General features: G+C 42.9%; 1 protein-coding gene across 2 annotated transcripts in view; it reads left to right on the forward strand.

The window, feature by feature from the left end:
• LOC144492897 (MORC family CW-type zinc finger protein 4) overlaps positions 1–25249 on the forward strand; it is a 128900-nt gene that overhangs the window by 87431 nt on the left and 16220 nt on the right. The window contains exons 10-15 of one of the 2 annotated variants that reach the window (XM_078211486.1): positions 4211–4318; positions 5052–5180; positions 6239–6316; positions 7325–7379; positions 22252–22439; positions 23411–24302. In XM_078211486.1, coding sequence (XP_078067612.1) covers positions 4211–4318; positions 5052–5180; positions 6239–6316; positions 7325–7379; positions 22252–22439; positions 23411–24302 — 1450 coding nt within the window. The remainder of the gene's footprint in view (positions 1–4210; positions 4319–5051; positions 5181–6238; positions 6317–7324; positions 7380–22251; positions 22440–23410; positions 24303–25249) is intronic. The other variant, XM_078211487.1, reaches the window with a different exon arrangement.

Genomic DNA, 25249 nt, shown 5'->3' on the forward strand with positions numbered 1-25249 from the left:
CTTAAACCTATGCCCCCTAGTAATTGACTCTTCCACCCTGGGAAAAAGCTTCTGACTATCCACTCTGTCCATGCTCCTCATAATCTTATGGTCTTCTTCAGGTCGCCCCCTCAACCTCCATCATTCCAGCGAGAACAAATCAAGTTTCTCCAACCTCTCCTCATAGCGAATGCCCTCCATACCAGGCAACATCCTGGCAAATCTTTTCTGTACCCTCTCCAAAGTCTCCACATCCTTCTGGTAGTGTGGCGACCAGAATTGAACACTATAGGCCCGATTTTACCATTACAGGCGCGAAAATGTGGTAAAGTCGGGTGTGAGGTCATTAACGCGATCCGCGCCCACGTCCACACAGATGGCCACTTTACCGAAACCCGGGAACGGCGCCGATCCAATTCGCGCCTGAAACGGGCGCAACGGCGACTTAAATGGATTTGCATGCATTTAAATTGAATTAATGAACTGCCCATCCAACTTTATCAGCATTTCCCCCTTTACTGCTGCGTTCGCCGATCCGGAATCGCGCCAAAATGAACCTGCTGAATAAAAGTCTGAATCAGGCGCTCCAACTGCTGAAGAGCGCGTTCAGTGCTTCCAACGGCACTCTGACTCAGATCAGTGGTGGGGGAGAGGAGGGAGGCAGGTCAGATCATTCTCTGGTTTTGGGGTGGGGGGGGGGGGAGGGAGTGAGGCCAGATTTTTGTCTGGATGGGGGGGGGGGGGGAGGAGGAGGAGATGGGTCAGATGTATCTCTGATGGGGGAGGGGAGGAGGGCCAATCGTTGTCTGGTGGTACGGGGGAGGGCTGATCGTTGTCTGGTAGGGAGGGAGGAGGAGGCGGGTCAGATGTTCCTCTGGGAGTGGGTGGGATGAGTGAGGCCAGATCGTTGTCTGGGAGGGGGGGTGGTGAGTGAGGCCAGACCAGTCTCTGGGGGGGATGTGTGAGGCCAGACCATTCTCTGGGGGTGGGGGGGAAGTGAGGCCAGATCGTTCTGAGTGGGGGGGGGGGGGGAGGAGGGAGACGGGTAAGATGTGTCTCTGGTGGGAGGAGGGGGTGGGGGAGGCCCGATTGCTCACTGGAGGGGGGGGCAAGGGGGTCCGCTGCCCCTCTGCGGGCGATCAGTGGGAGGGGGGCAGGGGTGGTGATCGGTCTGGGTAGCGGGGGGGGGTGGATAAGGGGGACAGTGATGTCTGTGGGGGCCATTGCTCCCGCTTTTCGCTCCCGGGCCGCTTTCTCTGCATTCTGCAGCCCGGGAGCGATCTGACACGGGTGCGTTTTTTCAATTTTTTTCTAATTGCGCATGCGCAGTTCAGAGCTCCGATCGTTTCGGACGTGCTAAGCCCTGCGCACAGTGCAAATGGGACCCGCAATTTTTTTTCAGGCTGAGTGCGTATGGGGGCGCCTGAAAGCACCCAGGCGCCCCCATACGCACGTTTGACAAAAAATATCCAAAACAAAAATAGATCAGACCTTTTTCTAAGTCGGATCTGCAATATGCCCAGGTTCAGCACTTCGAATGAAAATGGTAAAATCAAGCCCTATATTCCAAGTGCGGCCTAACTAAGGTTCTATAAAGCTGCAACATGCCGTATGCCTTCTTGACTACTTTCTCCACCTGCATTGCCACTTTCAGTGTGTACGTGTACGTGTACACCCAGATCCTTCTGCCTATCAATACTCTTAGACCTTCCAAAATGCATTACCTCACATTTGTCTGGATTAAACTCCATCTGCCATCTCTCCATACAAGTCTCCAACCGATCTATATTCTGCTGTATCCTTTGATGGTCCTCATTGCTATCCGCAACTCCACCAACCTTTGTGTCATCGGCAAACTTACTAATCAAACCAGTTACATTTTCCTCCAAATCATTTATTACAAACAGCAAAGGTCCCAGCACTGATCCCGGAGGAACACCACTTGTCACAGTCCTCCATTCAGAACCACACCCTTCCACTACTACCCTCTGTCTTCTATGACTGAGCCAGTTCCGTATCCATCTTGCCAGCTCACCTCTGATCCCATGGACTTCACCTTCTGGACCAATTTGCCATGAGGGACCTTGTCAAAGGCCTTACTGAAGTCCATATAGACAACATCCACTGCCCTCAGAAATCATCTTCGTCACTTCCTTGAAAAACTTAATCAAGTTAGCGAAACATGACTTCCCCTTCGCACAACCATGTTGCCCCTCAGTAATATATCCACTTATTTCCAAGTGGGAGTGAATCCTCTCCAATAATTTCCCCACCAGTGACGTAAGGCTCACTGGCCTGCAATTACCTGGATTATCCTTGCTACCCTTCTTAAACAAAGGAACAACATTGGCTATTCTCCAATCCTCTGGGACCTTCCCTGTAACCAGTGAGGATTCAAAGATTTTTCTCAAGGCCCCAGCAATTTCCTCCCTTGACTCTCTCAGTATTCTGGGGTATATCCCATCTGTCCCTGGGAATTTGTCTACCTTAATGTTTCTCAAGAGCTCCAATACCACCTTTTTGATCTCAATGTGACCCAAACTATCTACATACTCTTACCCAGATTCATCATCCAACAAGTCCTTCTCTTTGGTGAATACTGACACACGGTACTCATTTAATACCTCACCCATTCCCTCTGGCTCCACGCATAGATTCCCTCTCCTGTCCTTAAGTGGACCAACCCTCTCCCTGGCTACCCTCTTGCTCTTTATATATGTTTAAAAAGCCTTAAGATTTTCCTTAATCCTGCTGGTGGGATAAAATGGTGAAATAATGAGAGAAATTAGAGAAATATAGGATGTATCTGAGACAAGGGTGATGTGCAAGTAGATACAGCAGAACACCAAAATGTGAAGCAAGCAGAGAAAATCTGGCAAAATAGTAGAAGTTCAAGTGGACAAAAGCATGGTGGAAGACACCATGGGTCCAAATTACACCTCTGGTCATGTACTAATAGGGGTACTTCACCCTAAGCAACAGGACTCACCTGATGAAGGAGCAGCGCTCCGAAAGCTCGTGCTACCAAATAAACCTGTTGGACTTTAACCTGGTGTTGTGAGATGTCTTCCTGTGCACAAAAATGTTGGTACACCCATCCCACTTTACCAACACCTGCTGCACAAGAAACAGTGGAGCAGTGGTTTCATGCATTAGTTTCAGTTTGCATGTCACTATTTTCTAAATGGGAAATGAGGGAAAGTAGTAAGATCCATGTTGTAAGATGTAACCAAGGTTTAATAAATAGTGCTAAGGTGATAGGGTTGTCAAGCACCTGGTAAAAAGATGAGGTGCTGATCTTCAAACTTGCATTCAGTCCAACGAAAGATCATTTGTCTGAAACATTGACACTACTTTCCTCTCCCAAAAGAGATTCTGTCTGACTTGCTGAGTGTTGCCCATACATTTTGTCTTTATTTCAGATTTCCAGCACCTGTGATATTTCTATAGCATTTTTGTTGGATCTTACACTTTTATTGTTAGAATTGAAAGAGGTGTCTGGTTTCAAAGAAGTGAAGTGATAACCTGCTAATGTTCTGCAATATACAGGAACAGATTGTTAATAAATGTCGAATGTGCCACACATTTTTAAGGTGTTTCTAAAACAAAAGCACAATACCTTAATATCACTAGTTATCTATAATGCACATTGCTAAATTTAGCAATGTAATGAATCATCGATATAATGTCCAATAGTGGCTGGAAATAGATGTTTGATTTTGATTTTTATTCTCTCCATTTGTAAATTTATCCACCAAATCGTTTTTTCAGCTTGACCATCCAGAGGATATTGCAGCATGATTGTTCAGGCAGCAAATAGACTTCCTGTGCTTTGCTTAAGTGCCCACTCTTCCTGAGTTTAAGCATTGATCAGGTACATTTCTGGGAGGAAGGTTCTCCTGTTGGTCTGCTTTAGCTTGAGCAGAATAGCTGTGGAAATCCTGAAGAAACATTTACAGTTTGAGCCTAAATTACAGTGGACATGTGGGAAAACCCTTACAGAAATTCACTCATTTAGCACCTGCAGACTACTTTAACATGAAAAAAGATTACAGTTGAGACTGACCTCACCTGGTTTCTCAAAAACTTTGTTTAATCTCTTGAAAATTCAATTGGAGTAGCAGTTCTCTGTCATGGAATAAGAATTGTGAAGCACCATAGATCAATTGTACTAAATAATGTTTATTTTACTAGTAGCATAACCTAAAAGCCTAAGATAATTGTTTTTCAGATTGACAATGCAGGCACTGGGGCAGAAACTGAATGATTACTGGAAGGAAAAGAAAACCAAGAAAAGCCAGGAGGAAGCAGATAGTACAGAGATGGTAGAAGAGCCACGGTAAGAGATTTTTAATTGTACTTCCACCTTGGAGCCTACTTTGATTCAGTTCTCAGTTTCCATGTCTCCTTGCAGTGTGCCATCCAATTGTTTATGATCCCCACCATTTGGAACCCTTATAAATTGCAGCACTATCACTGGAAGACATTTTACAGTCACCAATCTCGACAATCACACATGTTTCAATTGGCAGATTCAAAATAATGTTGCATTTTCCTCAGACTTTGAAATTATGGACTATGGGGGTATAATTTAATCCAATTTAGATTTATTTCCTCGCTGAGATTTTCTACGGTTAGTGATTTTCACAGACTGTTGGGCAATGAAATGCATCACAAAAATATGTTGCCTCAGCTCTGGGGAACCTAATTGAAATTATTTAAAACAGATCATGCTAATGTTCAACATTTTAATGGGGGCTAGCTGGTACAAATGTTGAATGACTAATGTCAAAAATCAGTGTATCCAAATCTGAGAGCAGATTTTTTCAGTCTGTATGTATAATTGCATATTAACTACACTTTTCATGTATTATTGGTAAGTTGTTGCCTTGAATATGTTAGGAATAAATGATTCTACAATGGATTCCCTCAACTCCTCTCAGTTGCTTCTATCATGTTTGAGAGTGTGACTATTCATCCAAATTGTCTTCAGCGTTTGAAAATTATGTTTAATGTAAGAATGGTTTGACAAAGTACTTGTTCTAGTTTTATTGTGTTGCTTTCCCACTCAGAACTGCCCCTGACCAAGCTTGGGTGCAATGTGAGACATGCATGAAATGGCGTAAGTTGCCAGCAGAAGTTGACCCAGAGTCACTACCAGAAAATTGGTACTGTAACATGAATCCTGACCCCAGGTTCAGGTAAGAAGGAATTAATGTGCCATCACAAGCAGATATGAGTCTCTTGCATCCAACTGGTAAAATGATTGCTTTAATGAATGGTGGTAATGTGTACATGATGGACAGGAAGGAGGGGGGGAGGGGAAATTATATATTACTAGAATGATGTTTCAGCTCTCACTCAAGCCAGAGGGAACTTGCAGAAATCATTGCTAATTGGCAGTTATCCTGACGATGCTCTGGTGAAGTGTACAAGGTCCAATTGTTAGGTGCCCAATGCACCTACCTAGTTCAGGTACTAGGTGCTGTTTAATATGCAAATTGATGTTATAGAATCCCTACAGTGCAGAAGAAGGGCACTCGGCCCATCAAGCCTGCACCGATAACAATCCCACCCAGGTCCTATCCTGCAACCCCACATATTTACCCTGCTAATCCCCCTGACACTAAGGGGCATTTTTAGCAAGGCCAATCAACCAAACCTGCATATCTTTGGACAATGGGAGGAAACCGGAGCATCTAGAGGAAACCCATGCAGACACGGGGAGAAGGTGCAAACTCCATGCAGACAGTCACCCAAGGCCTAAATTGAACCCGGGTCCCTGGCGCTGTCAGACACCAGTGCTAACCATTGTGCCACCGTGTTCTTTGACTTACATAGGGTTCCAAATGACATTTCAGTACAGATCTAATCAAACAGTGCACATTGCACTCTCCAAACATTTGTTACTGTCGATACAGTCTGAAAGTTGTTAAAAACTTGAATTTTAAATGACTTTTGTGGTGCCAGAAGGAGCAAGAGTGTTATAACCTCAGGCATCTTCTCTCCTGTGGTTGTGACCACTGCCTACGCCCTGTCCCCCATCCCCAGCAACTGTCAGACTTACTGCCAGTTGGACACCCAATATTGCATCAACCTGAAGAAGGCAAACTGTATTAGGACACCTGATGTCAACATGACTGCAGCTTCTTCACGGTTGGAATGCGAGGTAACATTGTCTGTCCAAAAGTTAAAAGCTGCCCTGGTATGTGTTAAATTTGGTCACAAAATCCTAACATTTGGACTTTTTTAACTTCAGGGACTGCTCTATACCTGAGGAGCCAGAGGAAAGTGATGATGATATTACAACCAGTTACGAAAAAACATCTAAAAAACAGTTAAGTGTTTTTGCTGGCACTCTTTCATTTGCAAAGCAGAAATAGGCTGTTTGACTGGACCAGTCTACAGTGTTGATTATTCTTCATGTGAACGCTAGTCCTCTTCACATCTGTCCACCATGTTCTAATAACCCTTTATGCTCCATTCCTTCATTAGGCCCTGTTCCTTCAATCATCTATTTATAATGACGACAGTGCTTTTGCTTCAGTCATTAACTCCAGTGGTGTATTCCTAGCCTCATAACCCTCTGCATAAAAAAAAATATCTTGTTCTCTATCCTAAATCTCATTTAATTTTATTACTTCAATCACCTAAAATAGTCTGTTTCTCTCTACTCTGTCCCATCCCTTTATAAATTTAAACATTCCTGATAAAGCACACTGTAATCTTTGTTCTAATGAAAACGGTCTCAATTTTTCACACTTGCTTGAAAGGATATTTAAAGTTTATTTATTAGTGTCACAAGTAGACTTATGTTAACACTACAATGAAGTTACTGTGAAAATCCCCTAGTCGCCACACCCCAGCGCCTGTTCGGGTACACTGAGGGAGAATTTAGCATGGTCAATCCACCTAATGTGCACATCTTTGGACTGTGGGAGGAAACCGGAGCACCCGGAGGAAACCCACGCAGACGAGGGGAGAATGTGCAGACTCCGCACAAACAGTGACCCAAGCTGGGAATCAAATCCGGGTCCCTGACTGTGATGTAGCAGTGCTTGCCACTGTGAAGGAGACATCAGGATTGGCTTTGATGTTCCCCACAATTAGATAGCTTGTTGGAATTCATTGTCTGAGCTCACACATAACCAATGGCTGGTGGATGGCTTCAGGACAATAGGAGAAAACTTTGGAAAGGATATCAAATGACATGAATTTTGCAGCACCTTTATCTTATTCCTGATCATTACCTCCACTGCAGCTTTACAAATACTAAATCACTTCATAGATATTTCAGTTAGTTGCTTACAGGATTTTCCTCTTCATGTGCATTATTTTTCCTTAGTGATCAAAGTCTGGAAAGAAAAAGCAGGAAGTCTTTGGAACAAGAGAGACTCATGGTAAGGAATTTAGATAAAAAGTAACCTCTAATTTAACCCCTTATAGACACACCATCAGGCTGTTTTTGTATACATGTCATGCCCCAAATTGAACTCTCCTCCAGAGAAATAAGTAATAACTCATGCAGGCCATGCCCTTACTCAGCATTGTGACTGAGAAAGTGTGGCCTATTTGCAAATTAATACAGCAGGCAGCCCTTAATGTAGGAAAACACAAAGAAACGTAATCCAACGTGGAATGTTCAGATGTAGTTGACTCCTCTGGCGGTGATATACAGCATCAGATCTATTATATGTACAGTTGATCCCTCTGTCGCACTTCACCATGGCTAATATAAGGCAGGAGATCGGGCCTTGCCGCCTTCAGACAAGTAAAGGGAAGTTTAAGCAAATCATAGAAAATACCACTCTAACCCAGTTGGAAATTACTCTGTTTGTTCAATTCCCTTTTTCATCACCTCTTATTATCATCACATGAAAACTTTCAGCAGGGATAACGTATTGCAATAAAAGACTTTGTAACTCCCAGTGGCTCAATTATTAAGTTCATTCCTGAGTGTTGAACTGACGTAAACGGATTAGAAAGGGTCCTGGTTGTTTAGCTTCTGATAGTCAGTTGGCGAAGGGGACAAGCAGAGGTCATACTTTACTGTTTTAGATTTTGTACAGACCCTAACACAACAACCCACCACCAGTCTCTCCAAGTGTCTTTTTATATGTGCTTAAGTAGTCCAATGAGTGTTCCCCACCTATAAACATTGAACCCTATTATTTAGAATAAACACTGCTTCAATCTACTAAATTAGCTATCTCACCCCAAGCAACAGTTAAGGTCTTTAATTAGTCTTAATACCTTCATACTAGTCACCAGAATAAGATTGGGCCTTGGCTTCTGCTCAGTAGCTCGCCTGAAAAGTATTTGTATTCTTGACTGTGATGTGTCTATGATTGAATAGATTGTCACTCTAGATTGAAATGGTGATAACTCAACAGGAGGAAAATGTATTTTTCTTGCTAACCCACATTAGGATCACTGAATATTGCTACAGTTCAGAATAGCAGGAGACATACCGAAAGATGTAATGCATTTGATGAGGTGTATGTTATATAGGTACATTTGATACAGAACGATATGACATATGAACGTCCCGCTTGTATGGTCCTAAAATGCCTTCATCCTTAAGACCTTGCACTATGTGCTCAGATTAGAACATGCCATATTCATCAATCTAACCATCTTGTGTTTGTTTACTGTCAAAACTCCAACCCCTTGGGTCAGTGAACTTGAGCAAGTAAGGAGATGTAACTTGTGCTTGTCTAGCTGTGGTTGCCTCACATATTGCAGTCGTGCTTTAGTTTTCTCGAAAATGCATAGCAAAAAGACAGGCACATAGTTGAGTGCACACATTCATGCTCTGCATTTCATGTGACACAATTAATTAATTTATTATTAATAGTGTCACAAGTAGGCTTACATTCACACTGTAATGAAGTTACTGTGAAAATCTCTTAGTCGCAACACCCCGGTGCCTGTTCGGGTACACCGAGGGAGAATTTAACATGGCAAATCCACCTAACCAGCACATCTTTGACTGTGGGAGGGAACCGGAACACCCGGAGGAAACCCACACAGACACAGGGAGAATGTGTAAACTCCACACAGACAGTGGCCCAAGCTGGGAATTGAACCCAGGTCCCTGGCGGTGTGAGACAGCAGTGCTAACCACTGTGCTACCGTGCTGCCCCAAATGATCAACCTTGATAAGCATAAAAATCTAAACTTCAAAACAATTTGTAGGACACCTTTCAATCAAGGTTGTGAAAAGGAGAAAATAAATGTTTCAAAAATATTTAGAGTTCTACATTCAAAGGGGAAGTTTCCCGGGTAGGTGGGTTTAGGATGCCTGAAGGGAAGTAAATCCCCTAAAACTGACATTGGATTTGGGTCTCAACATTATCTTGCACTTAGGTGGGGTGCTCATCCGTGTTCTGTAAGGGATTTAAATATTCTGGTAAGCAATTATCTGTTTCAACCAAGGATTCTAGATTTAATAGGCAACAGACGATTTCATGAGTTGTGCGGAATTCGCCATGGTCATTGAAGTGAGTGTGCCAGCGGGTGTGCTACTGCAGTGAAACTGACAAGCCGTCAGCATTCTTTGATCAGTGAAACTGAGGAGCTTCAACACTGGCCAGGTGAGATGCTGCTGCTCACATCACACCTCAAGAGAGTTTTCTGTGCTGGACAAGTAATTGTCAACTTCTTGGAAGTTACTTTCCCTGTCGAGCACATCACTCACCTTTAACTGCACCTCCCTACTGCTGGCCTTGGGGCAGCTTATACAGCTCTACTTTGCATCTCTGACAAAGAGCAGGAGGAGAACCAATGCCTACAACAACACCAGTAACGGGCAACACTGACAATAGTTGCCTTCCCCTCAGCCACATGCTACTCCATAGAGCATAGCCACAAAGATTAATCTCCAAGGAAGTAAAATCATCAATACAGGGTTTACAGGCAGAAGATTTGTTTTCTCAATATGTATTGGCTTCATGAGAAGTTTTTATGACATGTCATTGCTGATTGGTATTCCAAATTATTTGCTACCAAATAAACCTGCTGGACTTTAACCTGGTGTTGTTAAACTTCTTACTGTGTTTACCCCAGTCCAACGCCGGCATCTCCACATCATTACTGACATCTGCAGTCTCTTGGAACAAGACCTCCTTCTCAGTGGATGAGGTTTATGTGCATTGCCAGTGTCTGTCACTGGAGCGCCCTCTGCCTGTTCTCTGCTCTCGTGTGCTCTCTTGTCCCTGAAGTAGGGAAAGCAAAGAGTTATGAGTGTTGGCATTTGTGTGGATAGCAGGGAAATACAACATTTGTGGAGGATGACTTTGAGGCATGGGTATGAGAGGATAAAAGGTGGGGGTGAGTGATGACTGCTTAGAAAGGGATATGAGGTGTCTGGCAAAAGAGGAATGAGTGGAGCTGCAAGGAATGTTATTCAGAGGAGATTTACGCAGAAGAATGCTGGGAAAGTCAGAGTATGTGGCATGACACCTGAAATTGTCATGCCACTCACCTTAACTGAAGCCCTGATGTCCTGGATCCACTTGGTAAACCATTTCCAGTTGGAGGAACCACATTTCTGTCATTGAACTCCTTGGTCAATTCTATGCATGCCTACTTGGTTGGAGAGGTATACTCACTTCATTGCAGTCCCTCAGATCCTGCAGCAAGACCTCTTGGTAAGGGTAAGAGGGATATGAGGGGCAACCCTCCTACATGTCCTCTCCATTCTTACGACTGCTGCAGCCACAAAAATCCATTTCCTGTTCAGTCATTCTAACTCGTGTAGGAATCCCTTCAATTAAAAATCCTTCCTTTGGCAGGATCTATAGCATCCCACTCACCCTCTTATGATTGGTCAGGGCAACCTGAGATATGGAGCTGATGCCTTGGATCCTGCTCTAACTATCAAGAGGTTCCCATTGTACTAATGGTCATCCTGTTTCATCAGTGACTAAGTTCAGAAAATGTTGTTCTTCGTTTTTATTGCTTTTTTCAAGAAAAATCCTGACCTATTTTCCCTCCATGGTTTTGAGTCTGTTACTTACGTTGCAGTGTCCTCTGAGGAAAACCAATTATTTCCAGTTATTTTAGCAGTGTTTCAACTGCAATCATAATGCTGGATTATCAATAATGCGATCTACCTTTTTCCTGCACTCCAATCCATAGTTGAGGAGATTTAGACTAATAGCTCAGCTTTGTTGAACAACTTGACTGAGTTGGTATCATTTTCAACTCTGATTCAGAAAGCTGTTGCTTCAAGGCAAACTTCAGGACTTCAACATATCGGCTGGAATGTTACGGCCGTTCATGCCAGTGGGATTTTCCCATCCTGCTGCAGTGAACGGAGATTTGGCTCTGCAGCAGGAGTGTGGCATGAACAGCTGGTAAGATTGTGCCCATTGTGTTTGCCATCTGACACTTCTCTGTAGTCTAAAAGACTGCATTAAGAGAGCTACTTTCCTTCAGATCAACTATTAAGCCAATATGCTGTCTACGCCTTGGAGAACGCTTACCCGAAGATCAGAGGCCGAATGCCTGTGACCGCTGAAGTGTTCCCCAACAGGAAGAGAACACTCTTGCCTTGTGATTGTCGAGCGGTGTTCATTCATCCGTTGTCTAGCGTCTGCATGGTCTCCCCAATGTACCATGCCTTGGGACATCCTTTCCTACAGCGTTTCCAAGGCGGCTTTCACGACGCACGACAACGCAGAGTCGCTGAGCAGAGACTGATAGCCAAGTTCCGCACACATGAGGACGGCCTCAACCGGGATCTTGGGTTCATGTCACACTATCTGTAACCCCCACAACTTGCCTGGGCTTGCAAAATCTCACTAACTGTCCTGGCTGGAGACAATACACATCTCTTTAACCTGTGCTTAACCCTCTCTCCACTCACATCGTCTGTACCTTTAAGACTTGATTACATGTAAAGATTCGCATTCCAACCATTATTTTGTAAATTGAGTTTGTCTTTATATGCCCTGTTTGTGAACAGAACTCCCACTTACCTGACGAAGGAGCAGCACTCCGAAAGCTAGTGGCTTTTGCTACCAAATAAACCTGTTGGACTTTAACCTGGTGTTGTGAGACTTCTTACTGTGTTTACCCCAGTCCAACGCCACCATCTCCACATCACTTAGAGGGATGCCAGAGCCCAGGACTCTGCTAAGCCCCTTACTAATGAGGAGCTCCTGGGTCCAGTTGTCCCACAGCTGCTGGAGCTGCAAAGGCAAAACAACGAATAACAGGAAAAAATGACAACAGCTCTCCTCGGAGTGCAGCGCCAATTGGAGTCCTGTTGCCTTCTGTCTGAGGAGATGGTGCTTTCACTGCAGAATGTCAAGGCCAACATTCTGCAGTGGAGACCTTGCTGCAGGACTTGGAATCCATGGCAGGAGATGTCAGGACCATGGTGCAGGGCTTTGAGTGCATGGTGCAAACATTGGTGGGAAGCCAAGATGTCAGCACCAGAGGACAATGGGGCTTCTGGATCTCACTCCAGCTGCCTCTGCATCCCGTGGAGAAGCACAGGAGCCACCAGGAACCCGAAAGGAAGAGGATCAGCAGGATTACAGCCTGGGGCCCTCCAGCCAGGGATCCCTGGGCATCTCTAGCCCATCTGACACCCCCTCTCTGTGAGCGACATGCCTTCAGCCCCTAACACTGAGGAGGGAAACTGACAAACGTCTGTGCTGCCTGAAAGCAGGCCTGGCCCCTCAAGGAACCAGCCCCCACAGGACAACCACCAAGGTAATCTCAGGTATAAGGGGGTAGAAGTAAGCAGGCCACCTCAACCTCAGTTGTGGATCCTGAGAATACACCTCGATGTAGTGGCAGAATCAGAAGGATTAAGAAACCGTCAGCACTTAGTAGGCACGGGTGATAAAGGCACGAGTGTAGATAGATCACCTTTTTGTTTTGAATGTTTGGCAATAAATTTCACTTCATTAACCGACAGAGCCTCCATCCACCCTATTTGTTCATGCCTCCAAGCTTGAGGGAACCACCGCACTCACCCGGTGTCTCATCCCTGTGGAGTGTGAGAATGGTAGTGCTACGTCTTCCAGCCCTTTTGCCAGCCCCCACTAAGGAAGGGCACTCTCTCAGCTGCGATGTGGACAGGAACCCAGGAGGGAGGATATGGGAAACGCTGCCTGCATACCAGCCTCCACAAACCCTTTAAAGCAAGGGGCACCTGACATGAAGGGAAAGCAAGGCCTGCAAGTGACCACTCCCAACCCCTCTGCGCAAAATGATTCTGGGGCCCCCACCCTTGGCCCCGAGTTGAACTTATCTGTGTTTTCCCGAGTCCTCTTTGGTGCCCCCTGAGCGTGTACACCACGGAGGGTGCTGGCTGTGTCTGTGCCCACCTCCAAAATCTCCTTAAGAGGTGGGGGCACTAGGTGCTCGCTTATGCAAAGCTGTTGTAAATGGTGGCAGCGTGACATTGCATCGGCACCTGCTGAATATCCGGGGGGGGGGGAATGCCAGAGGTTAGCTACTGACATGCTAATGTATGAAAATTAGCTTTCTGTGGTCCAACAACATGCTCACACTACTTCAACAGCGAGCGGCTGATAAGATCGGAACGCGCAAATCATGCTCTTTGGATTTGAGCACACACCACCCTTCCTGCAGACGGAGAGTACATGCTCAAAATCGCCCCATTATTACTCTTGTCTATGTTTGTCCTTAGAACCATAGAAAATTACAGCTCAGAAACAGGCCTTTTGGCCCTTCCTGTCTGTGCCGAACCATTTTTTGCCTAGTCCCACTGACCTGCACTTGGACCATATCCCTCCACACCCCTCTCATCCATGAACCCGTCCAAGTTTTTCTTAAATGTTAAAAGTGACCCCGCATTTACCACTTTATCCGGCAGCTCATTCCACACTCCCACCACTCTCTGCGTGAAGAAGCCCCCCCTAATATTCCCTTTAAACTTTTCTCCTTTCACCCTTAACCCATGCCCTCTGGTTTTTTTCTCCCCTAGCCTCAGCGGAAAAAGCCTGCTTGCATTCACTCTATCTATACCCATCAAAATCTTATACACCTCTATCAAATCTCCCCTCAATCTTCTACGCTCCAGGGAATAAAGTCCCAACCTATTCAATCTCTCTCTGTAACTCAGCTTCTCAAGTCCCGGCAACATCCTTGTGAACCTTCTCTGCACTCTTTCAACCTTATTTACATCCTTCCTGTAACTAGGTGACCAAAACTGTACACAATACTCCAAATTCGGCCTCACCAATGCCTTATATAACCTTACCATAACACTCCAACTTTTATACTCGATACTCCGATTTATAAAGGCCAATGTACCAAAGGCACTCTTTACGACCCTATCCACCCGTGACGTCACTTTTGGGGAATTCTGTACCTGTATTCCCAGATCCCTCTGTTCAACTGCACTCTTCAGAGTCCTACCATTTACCCTGTACCTTCTACTTTGGTTTGTCCTTCCAATGTGCAATATCTCACACTTGTCTGCGTTAAATTCCATTTGCATTTTTCAGCCCATTTTTCTAGTTGGTCCAAATCCCTCTGCAAGCTTTGAAAACCTTCCTCACTGTCCACTACACCTCCAATCTTTGTATCATCAGCAAACTTGCTGATCCAATTTACCACATTATCATCCAGATCATTGATATAGATGACAAACAACAGTGGACCCAACACCGATCCCTGCAGCACACCACTAGTCACAGGCCTCCACTCAGAGAAGCAATTCTCCACAACCACTCTCTGGCTTAGTGTCTAATCCAATTTACTACCTCCCCATGTATACCTAGCGACTGAACCTTCCTAACTAACCTCCCATGAGGGACCTTGTCAAAGGCCTTGCTGAAATCCAGGTAGACAACATCCACCGCCTTCCCTTCATCCACTTTCCTGGTAACCTCCTCGAAAAACTCTAATAGATTGGTCAAACATGACCTACCACGCACAAAGCCATGTTGACTCTCCCTAATAAGTCCCTGTCTATCCAAATATTTGTAGATCCTATCCCTTATCACACCTTCCAATATCTTGCCCACCACCGACGTCAAACTTACTGGCCTATAATTTCCCGGATTTCTTTTGGAACCTTTTTTAAACAACGGAACAACATGAGCCACCCTCCAATCATCCGGCACCTCCCCCGTGAATACTGACATTTTAAATATGTCTGCCAGGGCCCCTGCAAGTTCAACACTAACTTCCCTCAAGGTCCGTGGGAATACCCTGTCCGGTCCTGGGGATTTATCCACTCTGATCACCGGTCCTTGGTGATAGAGATCATGGAGCTGGGAGGTGTCACTGGAGCAACCTTGATGAATTACTGCAGTGCATTCTTCAGATAGTGCATATAGTAGCTATAGTGTGCTGATGGCAGACTGGATAGATATGGAGTGTATGCCAGAGTGTATACCAGGTTGACTGCTCTTTAGTAGTTGAAATCATAGAAATCATAGAAACCCGACAGTACAGAAAGAGGCCATTCGGCCCATCGAGTCTGCACCGACCACAATCCCACCCAGGCCCTACCCCCATATCCCTACAGATTTACCCAGTAATCCCTCTAACCTACGCATCTAAGGACACTAAGGGCAATTTTTTTTAGCATGGCCAATCAACCTAACCCGCACATCTTTGGACTGTGGGAGGAAACCGGAGCACCCGGAGGAAACCCACGCAGACACGAGGAGAATGTGCAAACTCCACACAGACAGTGACCCAAGCCGGGAATCGAACCCAGGTCCCTGGAGCTGTGAAGCAGCAGTGCTAACCACTGTGCTACCATGCCGCCCAGTTGGTTTCAAATATTGTTGTGATCATACCCATTCAGGCAAGTGCTGTCGCACTTCTGACTTGAAACTTGTATATGATGCAGAAGCTTTGAGTTATCAGGTTGTGAGCCGCAAGTAACGAATAACCAGCTTTTGCCCTGCTGCTCTAGTTATGATGTAAGAAGTCTCACAACACCAGGTTAAAGTCCAACAGGTTTATTTGGTAGCAAATACCACTCCATCTGACGAAGGAGCAGCGCTCCGAAAGCTTATGGTATTTGCTACCAAATAAACCTGTTGGACTTTAACCTGGTGTTGTGAGACTTCTTACTGTGTTCACCCCAGTCCATCGCCGGCATCTCCGCATCATGATTAGTTAAGATGGTCAGTGTTAGCTGCTGTCTCATTTCCGAGATTGATGCTGGGGTACTTGGTGATAATAGCACTTTTGTAGGCCAGGGAATGGTGATTATGCTTTTTCTTGTTGCGAATGATCATAATCTGGCACCTAATGTGTAGATTTTGGCTGTCACTTGTTAACTCAACCCTGGCTGTTGTCCAGGCTGACGGGCTGCTTTGTTACCCGAGTTATGAAAGGAGCTGAATATTATATAATTGTCAGTGAAGAGGTCTCTTTCAGACTTCATGAAGGAGAATCATTGGTGAACCAGGTAAAGACAATTTGGCCAGACACTCTGCTGAGGAACTCCTGCAATGATGTCCTGGCAATGCAGTTATTGGCCCATGACAATCATCTTATACATCAGATATGATTAGAGGGTTTTCTTCCTGAACACTATTGGCCACGGTTTCAGCTTCTTGGTTGACTGCTACTTGGATGTTTGGCTCAAGCTGATTGATTCTGGCGGAACACAAGCTAAGCATTGGTGAGCAAGCTATATGTGAATGGCACAATTAATGATTCTTTCCTTATTTTGTTGAAGATTGGGAAGAAACTGGTTTGAATGTCGGTGTTTAGCTGCATTGGAACCATTTGGGATGACAGCTAATTTTAATGAGCAGGCACTAAGCACTCCTGTTAGAATGTTATCTTCATGCAGAGCTTTCACTGTATCCCGTGTATTCAACAAACTCAGCAGCTACTTAATGTCATATGGAATGAACCAAATTAACTGGACAGTGATATCTCTGATGCTGGGATCCTCTAAAAGAGGCTGATTCGGATCCTGTACTCAACACTCATGTAAAACTTCAACTTTGTCTTTTATGCTGATGTTTAGCTCCACTATGGCTAAGGATGAAGATGCTTATAGAACCACCACCTGCTGATTTCTTCGCCTGTTATTGGATTTCTTGGCTCTGTTTATAATATGCTACTTTTGGTGTTTAGCATGTTCACCACGTTGTCACTTCATTCTAAGATTTTAAGATGCTGCTGACAAGTTCTACATTCCCCAATGAATCAGAGATCATCTGGCTTGCTGCTAATGAAGTAGTCAGTAATGTGCTGTGAAGTTAAAGCTTATGATGGTATATAATTCTTTGATTGCTGATGGCCCACAGTGCCTTGTGGATAACTGGTTTCGGCCACTATCTCTATCCTTAATCTTCTTGGACAATTCAACACTATATGATGGAGTGTGTCTTTATTTACAAATGTGTAGATCTTGCTATCATGTTACCTCAGACTGATATGTCTATGTCAGGTAGGACGATATTTCATCTTGTTGGTTGCTTCACCACCTGACGGAGACTCAGTCTTGCAGCTCTTCAGGACTTGACCAGCTTGGTTAGTGGTGATAATACTCAGCCACTCTTTGTGTGTATGACAATGTAGTGGTTATGAAATCAAATAAGCTTCTAAGATGCATCACGGCTGCTTGTGATGTTGAATTCAATATATATTTGTGACACTGTTCAGTTGTCATTAAAAACATAATTGATTGATTAATGTCTTTTTGAGAAGGGGATTTGTTAGCCTACTCAGTCTGGCATATATGTGTTTCCAGTAAACACTGCAAAGTTGACTTTACATAGTCCAGCTAGTCACTCTGTTGTGCAGTCAATGGAACATAAAATATTAAGAAAAATATTGCATTAATCTTTTGTTAATATCCAGCTATTCTGTCAGGACAACTGACACAGTCCTGCAACACCCCTTCTACAACATCTGGGAATTGTTCCCCAAATTAAGAGAGATGCCCCATAGACTAGTCAAGGAACAAGCTGACCCCATGAGACTCAGGATCACCCCAACTGGTTCTAGCTTGCCTCAAGTTCAAGGAAAACCCACCAGAAGTGGGCATAGAATGGTGTGAGGTGGTAAAGGCCCTGGGTATCTTATAAATTACTTGGAGCCACACAAAGCAACACAGTTTTAGTTTGCACAATACCAAAGAACCTTCTGCTAATCACCCAATTCCTAACCCCAAATGGACCTTTCAGTATTATTCCGTGTTGAACACCATCACTTGGAAGAAGCAATGAAAGGAGTAATGACACACAACTTAGTCACAATTTTATTTCAACATGTCAGTAGATTTCACAAAAATTTTACATTATTGTATATTTATCCTGTGCACTGTGCTTACTGGAAACATATCAGAGTTGCTCACACACTGTTGGACACAATACAAAGAATTTTATCATGTAACTTCAGTCTGCACTACATGTATGAATTTTGTCCTTTAAATAAATTGCCATTACACTTTAACTTTATTTTGATTCAGTGTCATTTTTTTGCCTGATTGTGTTTCTGTGAAATGCCTTGGGATGCCTTGAATACAAGTTGCTCCTGTTAATGTTAAATTGAAGTTGAAGGACTTGCTTCTTTAGAGTTTTCAAGTAGTTTTGTTTTCACCTTTCTTAGTCTGGCTCCCAGTAATCTCATGCTCCATATTTCACAAAAGCCATACAGCTATTACTAAGAATGAAAAAATCTGCATAATGTTGCCTATTTCTTCCTCCTCATTTTTTATGTTTTAAGAACTATTTGTGTTGTGATTTTGGGAGTAATTGTGCTCGGCCTCTGAGGACTGTGTGACAGCAACTTTTGAATGTGTTTCATTGCTAAACACTTCAAAAGGGACATTTTCTAACGAAAACCACAGGACAACAGATTATTATTATTTTTTAAATGGTTATATTTTGAATGATTGCTGTGGAAGTCTTCAATTCCTAAGTGGCGTCTCTTTTGTTGTATTTTTTTCATTCATGCTTGTAACATATTCTTCTCCTTTGTATTTCTGCCTTTCTCGCTGCATTCTTTCTTTCAAATTTACTTGTTTTCTCACATTGTGTTTTTTCTCTCACTCATTTGTCACTGTTTTTCTAAGTTCTTTGTGATTTCTTCTTTTTACTTGTTAAATCCTAGCATTTTGAATTTACAGGCAATGCTAGGGAGGTGTCCTGCCCCTTCCCTCCCGCTTGGAATTTTCAGCCCAGTTTTCGCTCAAGATGCTTTGCCACTTAAAAGGTCTGCTTTCAGTTCTGAACTTCAAGTCCTCACTCCACACTGAATCACTGTCTGGGGACAATGGTGACGTTAATCTCTTCAGAATGGTTCTATCATTCCTCTGTTAAGTCTCCTTTACTTGCTCACACCATTAACAACCCCTGGCTATGCTACTGCTCCTTGCATGTTTAGAGAGAACCTCACCCTCACTGTCGGAAATTCTTAATCACTGTGGCATGCCTAATGATGTCTTTGCATTAAGAATGTTACCACATTTTCTCCCGAAAAGCTTACTTACGGTTCCCCATGTAGCTAAAATGTGAATGAACTATTAGGAAAATAATTAAATGTAATATGTTCATTCCACCACTGAGCGGTTGCTGGTGTTTGCTGCTTGCCTATAGAACTACAAAAGAAAATTAACAGAGGCAATGTTCAAGTGGATTACAACTTGATTCTGGTTTTATTTTTGCTTTAGTTCCTATATCAAGCTTATGTGACTCTTTTTAAAACATACTGTGGTTCAAATGGTAATTTAGAATGAACTATAAAAACAGATCAAGTTATGATTGCAGTCTGCAGCGTCCCCAGTGACTTAACGACATTACTCAGTGTAGTACGTAACCACACAGATCAGAATATCCCACCTTCATGTTAACTAATCTACTCCAAGGCAGCAATTAGGTTGCGAGAAATTCTCCCAGTGCGTGTAGGCCTGGGACAAGAACCATCAGCTGTGGTCGCTGGTTCTCATTATCCAGTAACTGCATGTAGCAAAGTGCATATATTTGTATATGTATCTGTTCAGTGAGGTCAGGATTGGGCTTGGCCCTGATGACCATGCTTAAATAGGTTACTAATACTCTGTTGGTGCATACATGAAGAATAACCAGGTGAGATAATGGAGGGCTTTCATACTCTAGCAAAGAGTCAGTGGGTGTAGCTGTAAATGCTGCACATTTCATCACCATGTATGTTCAGTGAAGACGTCAGTTGCCAACTTGGGTCAGTCCAAATGTATATGAACAGGCAGGGAACAAAATTTGTTTTTTAAATCTTTCACGGAATGTGGGTATCACTGGCAAAACTAGCATTTGACCTGAAATTCCTGGAGTTTTTGTATATCACTGACATGTGTTTGTTTCTGACAGCCAACTTGGGGAGATTTTAGTACTCTAAAATGACAGTTGGGTTGGGGTGAGGTAGAGGCACATTGCTCCCTGAACTTAGCATTGAGTTGGAATCTCACAATCATTGCCTTTGGTTAACCTGTGTAGTGTAGTATTTGAAGGAAATTCTGTGATTGATTCTTCTCTTCTCTAATAACATCTCAGTGCCTCAGTTAAAGGCTATTGTTCATCACAGGTAGGTGAACATGAATTCTGCAATTCTTTACATTTTTGTTTTCAAGTGTGCTGTAGATTGACAGACTAAAGTAGGGAAAAGATATATTGCTATTTTAGATTGTGAGATTGTTAGTTGAAAGACACCAAACATCTTTTTAGTCTTACATTGGTGCAAGAAAATGAGAGAAATGTTATAAAAAAGATGTTTAACATTTGCAACAACTTGTACAGGTAATACCTACCAAGTTTCAGAATTGAAAAACCACACTGAGGAGTTTAATTTCCTTAGCACAATCGTGACAATTTTATTTTTGTTTTTTTTTTAACCTCTGTCATTACCCTGTTTGTTTGCAGGTCATGATGTGGAGTTGACAACTAAGCTAAAGTAACAACCAAAAGGATTTTACAAGTCCATCAAGCAATGCCCTACCAAAGGAAATTAAACTCAATTTTTAATGATTCTCTAAGAACCAGTAGGATTTCTGCACTCTCCGCGTAGAGTAATATGGATTAGAATGTTTTTGATTTTTTTTCTTAATGTTCAGCAGTATCATTGTTTGAATTTATACTTGCTGTTATTTTCTTTCCTTTTGTATTGTGCTCCAGCTTAATTAATTTTAAAACTAAAATTCACTTAAACCTACATCCTCCTGCTGCTCTGACCTTAAAAGAATCTTTCAGTTTTCAAAGTTATAGGTGCTTAGATCCTCTCTTGGATTTTCCATGCTGCTTATGGGTTAAGTGGGTAAAGGCACCGTATGTTCCATACAAAACTGGAAGATCCCAGGTTCAATTGCTACGTTGTGCTATCTCATCTAGGGCAGTAGTTTAGTGGTATATTTGGTCTCTGTAATCCTAAAGTGCAAAGGTAAAATAACTTACAATCTGTTCCTGACCACTTTTATTGGGCAGTATATGAGTGAACATGTGGACAAAAGTAAGCTGAACTGTAATCTTTCTGCGGTCAATTAAATCATCTGATTCTTCCTTGCACATGAAGAATAGCCACTTGGATGAGGTACCAGAGCGAAACTAGCATCTTTGTGTCAACACCAGGACAATTTTATTACACTCGGTGGAAAACTATACCATAACATTGTAAATATTCTACAAATTTCTATTCTTTTAAAATTTGGAACCCAGATCTGTCTCAACTGGAGGTGAGAAAGAAACTGGGCAAGGTCTGTGCTGTGTTTGTTTTGAATGTCAGGTGAACTATTCACGATAAACAATCAAATGCTAGTTTTTGAAGAGGTACATTACATTCTCTCTGATCTTCTGAGGAAAGTTTTGCTGATGGGGCAATTAGATCCCAGTAAATTAAAACATATTTTGGACCCTTGAGTATGTTTTAGTTCACTGACATCTCTTAAGTAATTCACAGAGAAGAATTGCTCTGTTTTTTGAAGCATTGATGCAGAAGAAATATGTTAATGGAGATATCTTTTGGCTCATCTTTCTAGTGCAATTGTAAAGGTATTTTTTTGAATGAGTTGATAAATTGCAAAAATACTGTGCTGTACATTTTACTGTCATTACACATTGTAATCACAATTCTTTATCCTTTAACATCCACATAGTTAAGTCTAGTGATTTGGCTGCATTTATATGACCAGTATTTAGCTGCAGGTCTCTAGGAGAGAAAACAATATCTAAAGCTAGTGTAGCTGCCCACAGCACACTTGGTCAATTGTTAAATTGTCTATTTTCCACAGATTCTGAAATTTTGGTTTGCTTTCTGTATTTCTTTTTGGTTACCCGATAGCAGCAATCCCAGTTGGCATCTACAACAGAGAGAAAAGATCACTTTGAAACAGGAGAAAGTGAGGAGGAGCGAGAGGAAGGTGAAGAAGGGGGTTGCAGAACAAGATCGTGCTCCACCAGTCTCAGCACAGCATTTTCAGACAGTGTGAATGAAGAACGTGTTGTATCATCCAGCCTAGGACAGAGCAGGTTGATGATTTAGTGTTACATCTGTTTTTGACATTTTATGTTTATTGGTATATAACACAGGAATCAATTCAAAAGCTTTGATTTTTAAAAAAAGATTAATTACACTGCACAAGTTGTTTGAAAAATATCTGGCCCCATTATGGCACAGTTGGTGAAAGCAAGCTGTGCCACTCTTGGGGGGAATTCCCTTCTCTTATAGAAACCTCAGTAAATCGGGCGGCACGGTAGCACAGTGGTTAGCACTGCTGCTTCACAGCTCCAGGGACTTGGGTCGATTCCCAGCTTGGGTCACTGTCTGTGTGGAGTTTGCACATTCTTCTCGTGTCTGCGTGGGTTTCCTCCGGGTGCTCCGATTTCCTCCCACAGTCCAAAAATGTGCGGGTTAGGTTGATTGGCCATGCTAAAATTGCCCCTTAGTGTCCTGAGATGCGTAGGTTAGAGGGATTAGCGGGTAAATATGTAGGGATATGAGGGTAGGGCCTGGGTGGGATTGTGGTCGGTGCAGACCCGATGGGCCAAATGGCCTCTTTCTGCACTGTAAGGTTTCTATGATTTCTAAACGGTGTAATCAATTGTTGCGCCATTTTCCAGAATTTCAACAATCCTTCTGCCAAAGCTACAGTGGATAAGCAGAATAATCCCCATGTAAATTCTGTGTCAGTGTTCGTCAATGAACAAATGACTGCTCCATCAAGGTATCAGAGTGCACCCATGTACATGGAACTGTACACCGACATGAATCAGCAGCTTTAAGAGAAAACAAAAATTGATCATTGGCATGCCAGTATCAAATTCTGATTAAAAACTAACAGGAATGGCAAGAAATGCTGGCCATTCCAGAGATGTTCACATTCCATGAAGGAATAAAAGAATTTTGTCAAAAAATTCTAACTAACTTAGTTTTTAAGTGAAGAATGACTGGTATGTGAACTGTTGTGGAATAACTTTTGTGATTAATTTCCTTCCCGTAGTAACAAACGAAGACAGAGTCCAAGAAGCAAGAACCAGAATAAAAAACGCTTCAAAGATAGAGCGGGAAGCTTAGCCATTCCAGGTACTTCAGAAGCAGACCAATCTTTGGAATATGAAACAGTGAATTCTACCAGAGAAAGACAAAGCAGCAGTAGCAGCAGTGATGATGACCTCATCATCATAGATGATGCAGGTATGCAAGGATCCAAAGGCAGTATTATTCAGCAGAGCACCAAGCAAGAAAAAACAGAACCAATAGAGTTCTCTAGCTTCACTGAGGATACTTATAACAATAACATCGTTAAGGAGAATGATTCCAATGGTGATGGGCCAGTTAATCATGTTTCTTCAGAAAAAGTACTTATTTCAGAAGGAACACAGACCAATAAACTTGCTGTTATAAAGAAAATTGAAATAAGTTCCAATGGCACGGATGAGTTCACAAACTCCCATTCTAATATGGGATCTCAAGATGTTTTATCACACAATGTTCACGAGATTGATCTGAATGCAACAAAGAAGTATACTGCAGCCACTGTACACTTTCTGGAGAATCAACTGGACTATGCAAAGAATTTATTAGATGAAAGAACCACAGAAAGAGATTGCTTTAAAAAAGAAAATGAGGAGCAGGCTATCACAATAGAGCAAATAACAAAACAGCTGATAGAATACCAAGAAATCAAAAGGCAGCAACAAGACAAAACTACCGAGAGACCAAGTATATTGAAAAATATGGAGGCTGTTGGGCCTGAAAGCTGGAACCTTGAAGAAATTATGGCATATTCCAGGAAATTAATGCAAGAACGTGATGTCTTGGCCCAGCAGTTAAAAGATGCAGTAAAGAGAATTGAAAACTGCTCATCAGAAAGGAATCAGTTGAAAGAACAGGTAAGTAAGTACCTGCTCAGTTCACGAGCAGAATAACTGAAAGAAAATGTCCAAATGAGGAACTGCGTTTTTATTTTCATTTTTCCTCTTCTGCTATGAAACCCCCACTTCCCCCATGCTGCGAACCACCAGTCAAGAGGACAAGCTGGAAACCTGTTTCCAGGCCTCTTCTGTTGGTACAGCCCAAAGGAAATGCAGGAGGTGGTGCTCACTCATGCTGTAGTGAAGTTTCTGGCCTTCAATGGCTCCCAATGAATGCACAGTTTAAATCAGGACCTCATTGTGTCGGAAATTGCAGGGCCAAACCTCTTTGTCAACATTATACCATCAGACTTCAAAGCTCAAACACATCAAGATAGAAAATATCATTTGTTGCAAAACAAGTGCTTGACAGATTTGTGCACCCACCAGCTGTTCATTTTTGCTGTTGTGAGGCCACAGTTAAAATCAGAATAGTGTTGAGATGGAATTCACTTCTAGATGCTACTGCCAGTAGTGATCTCTTCTGCCGTTGATGCTTTCCGATGCTAGATGTAAGAAAAGTATTTTAATGGTTTGGAAGCTGGAGGTATTTAGGTACTTTTACCATTAAAATGCTTAGTACATCAAACTGATAGAAGAGAAAAGGCCCAACAACAATAGGACAAAGGCTGAATAATTGCAAAGGCTGCAATTGCGTTCGACTGACACAACATTTTTCTTAAAACAAATTTTACAACTGGTCAATTTGGTTTTGCAAACGTACAAATTAGGAGCCAGAGTAGGCCACACTGCCCTTCGAACCTGCTCCGCTATTCAGTAAGATCGTGGCTGATCTAATTTTAACCTCAATTCCACATTCCCACCTATCTCCAATTACTTTCCAACCTCTTGCTTATCAAGAATCTGTCTACCCCTACCTTAAAAATATTCAAAGAATCTGTTCCACTGCCTTTTGAGGAAGAGAA

The sequence above is a fragment of the Mustelus asterias genome, chromosome 4 (assembly GCF_964213995.1).
Source record: "Mustelus asterias chromosome 4, sMusAst1.hap1.1, whole genome shotgun sequence".
In the NCBI taxonomy this organism is placed as follows: Eukaryota; Metazoa; Chordata; class Chondrichthyes; order Carcharhiniformes; family Triakidae; genus Mustelus; species Mustelus asterias.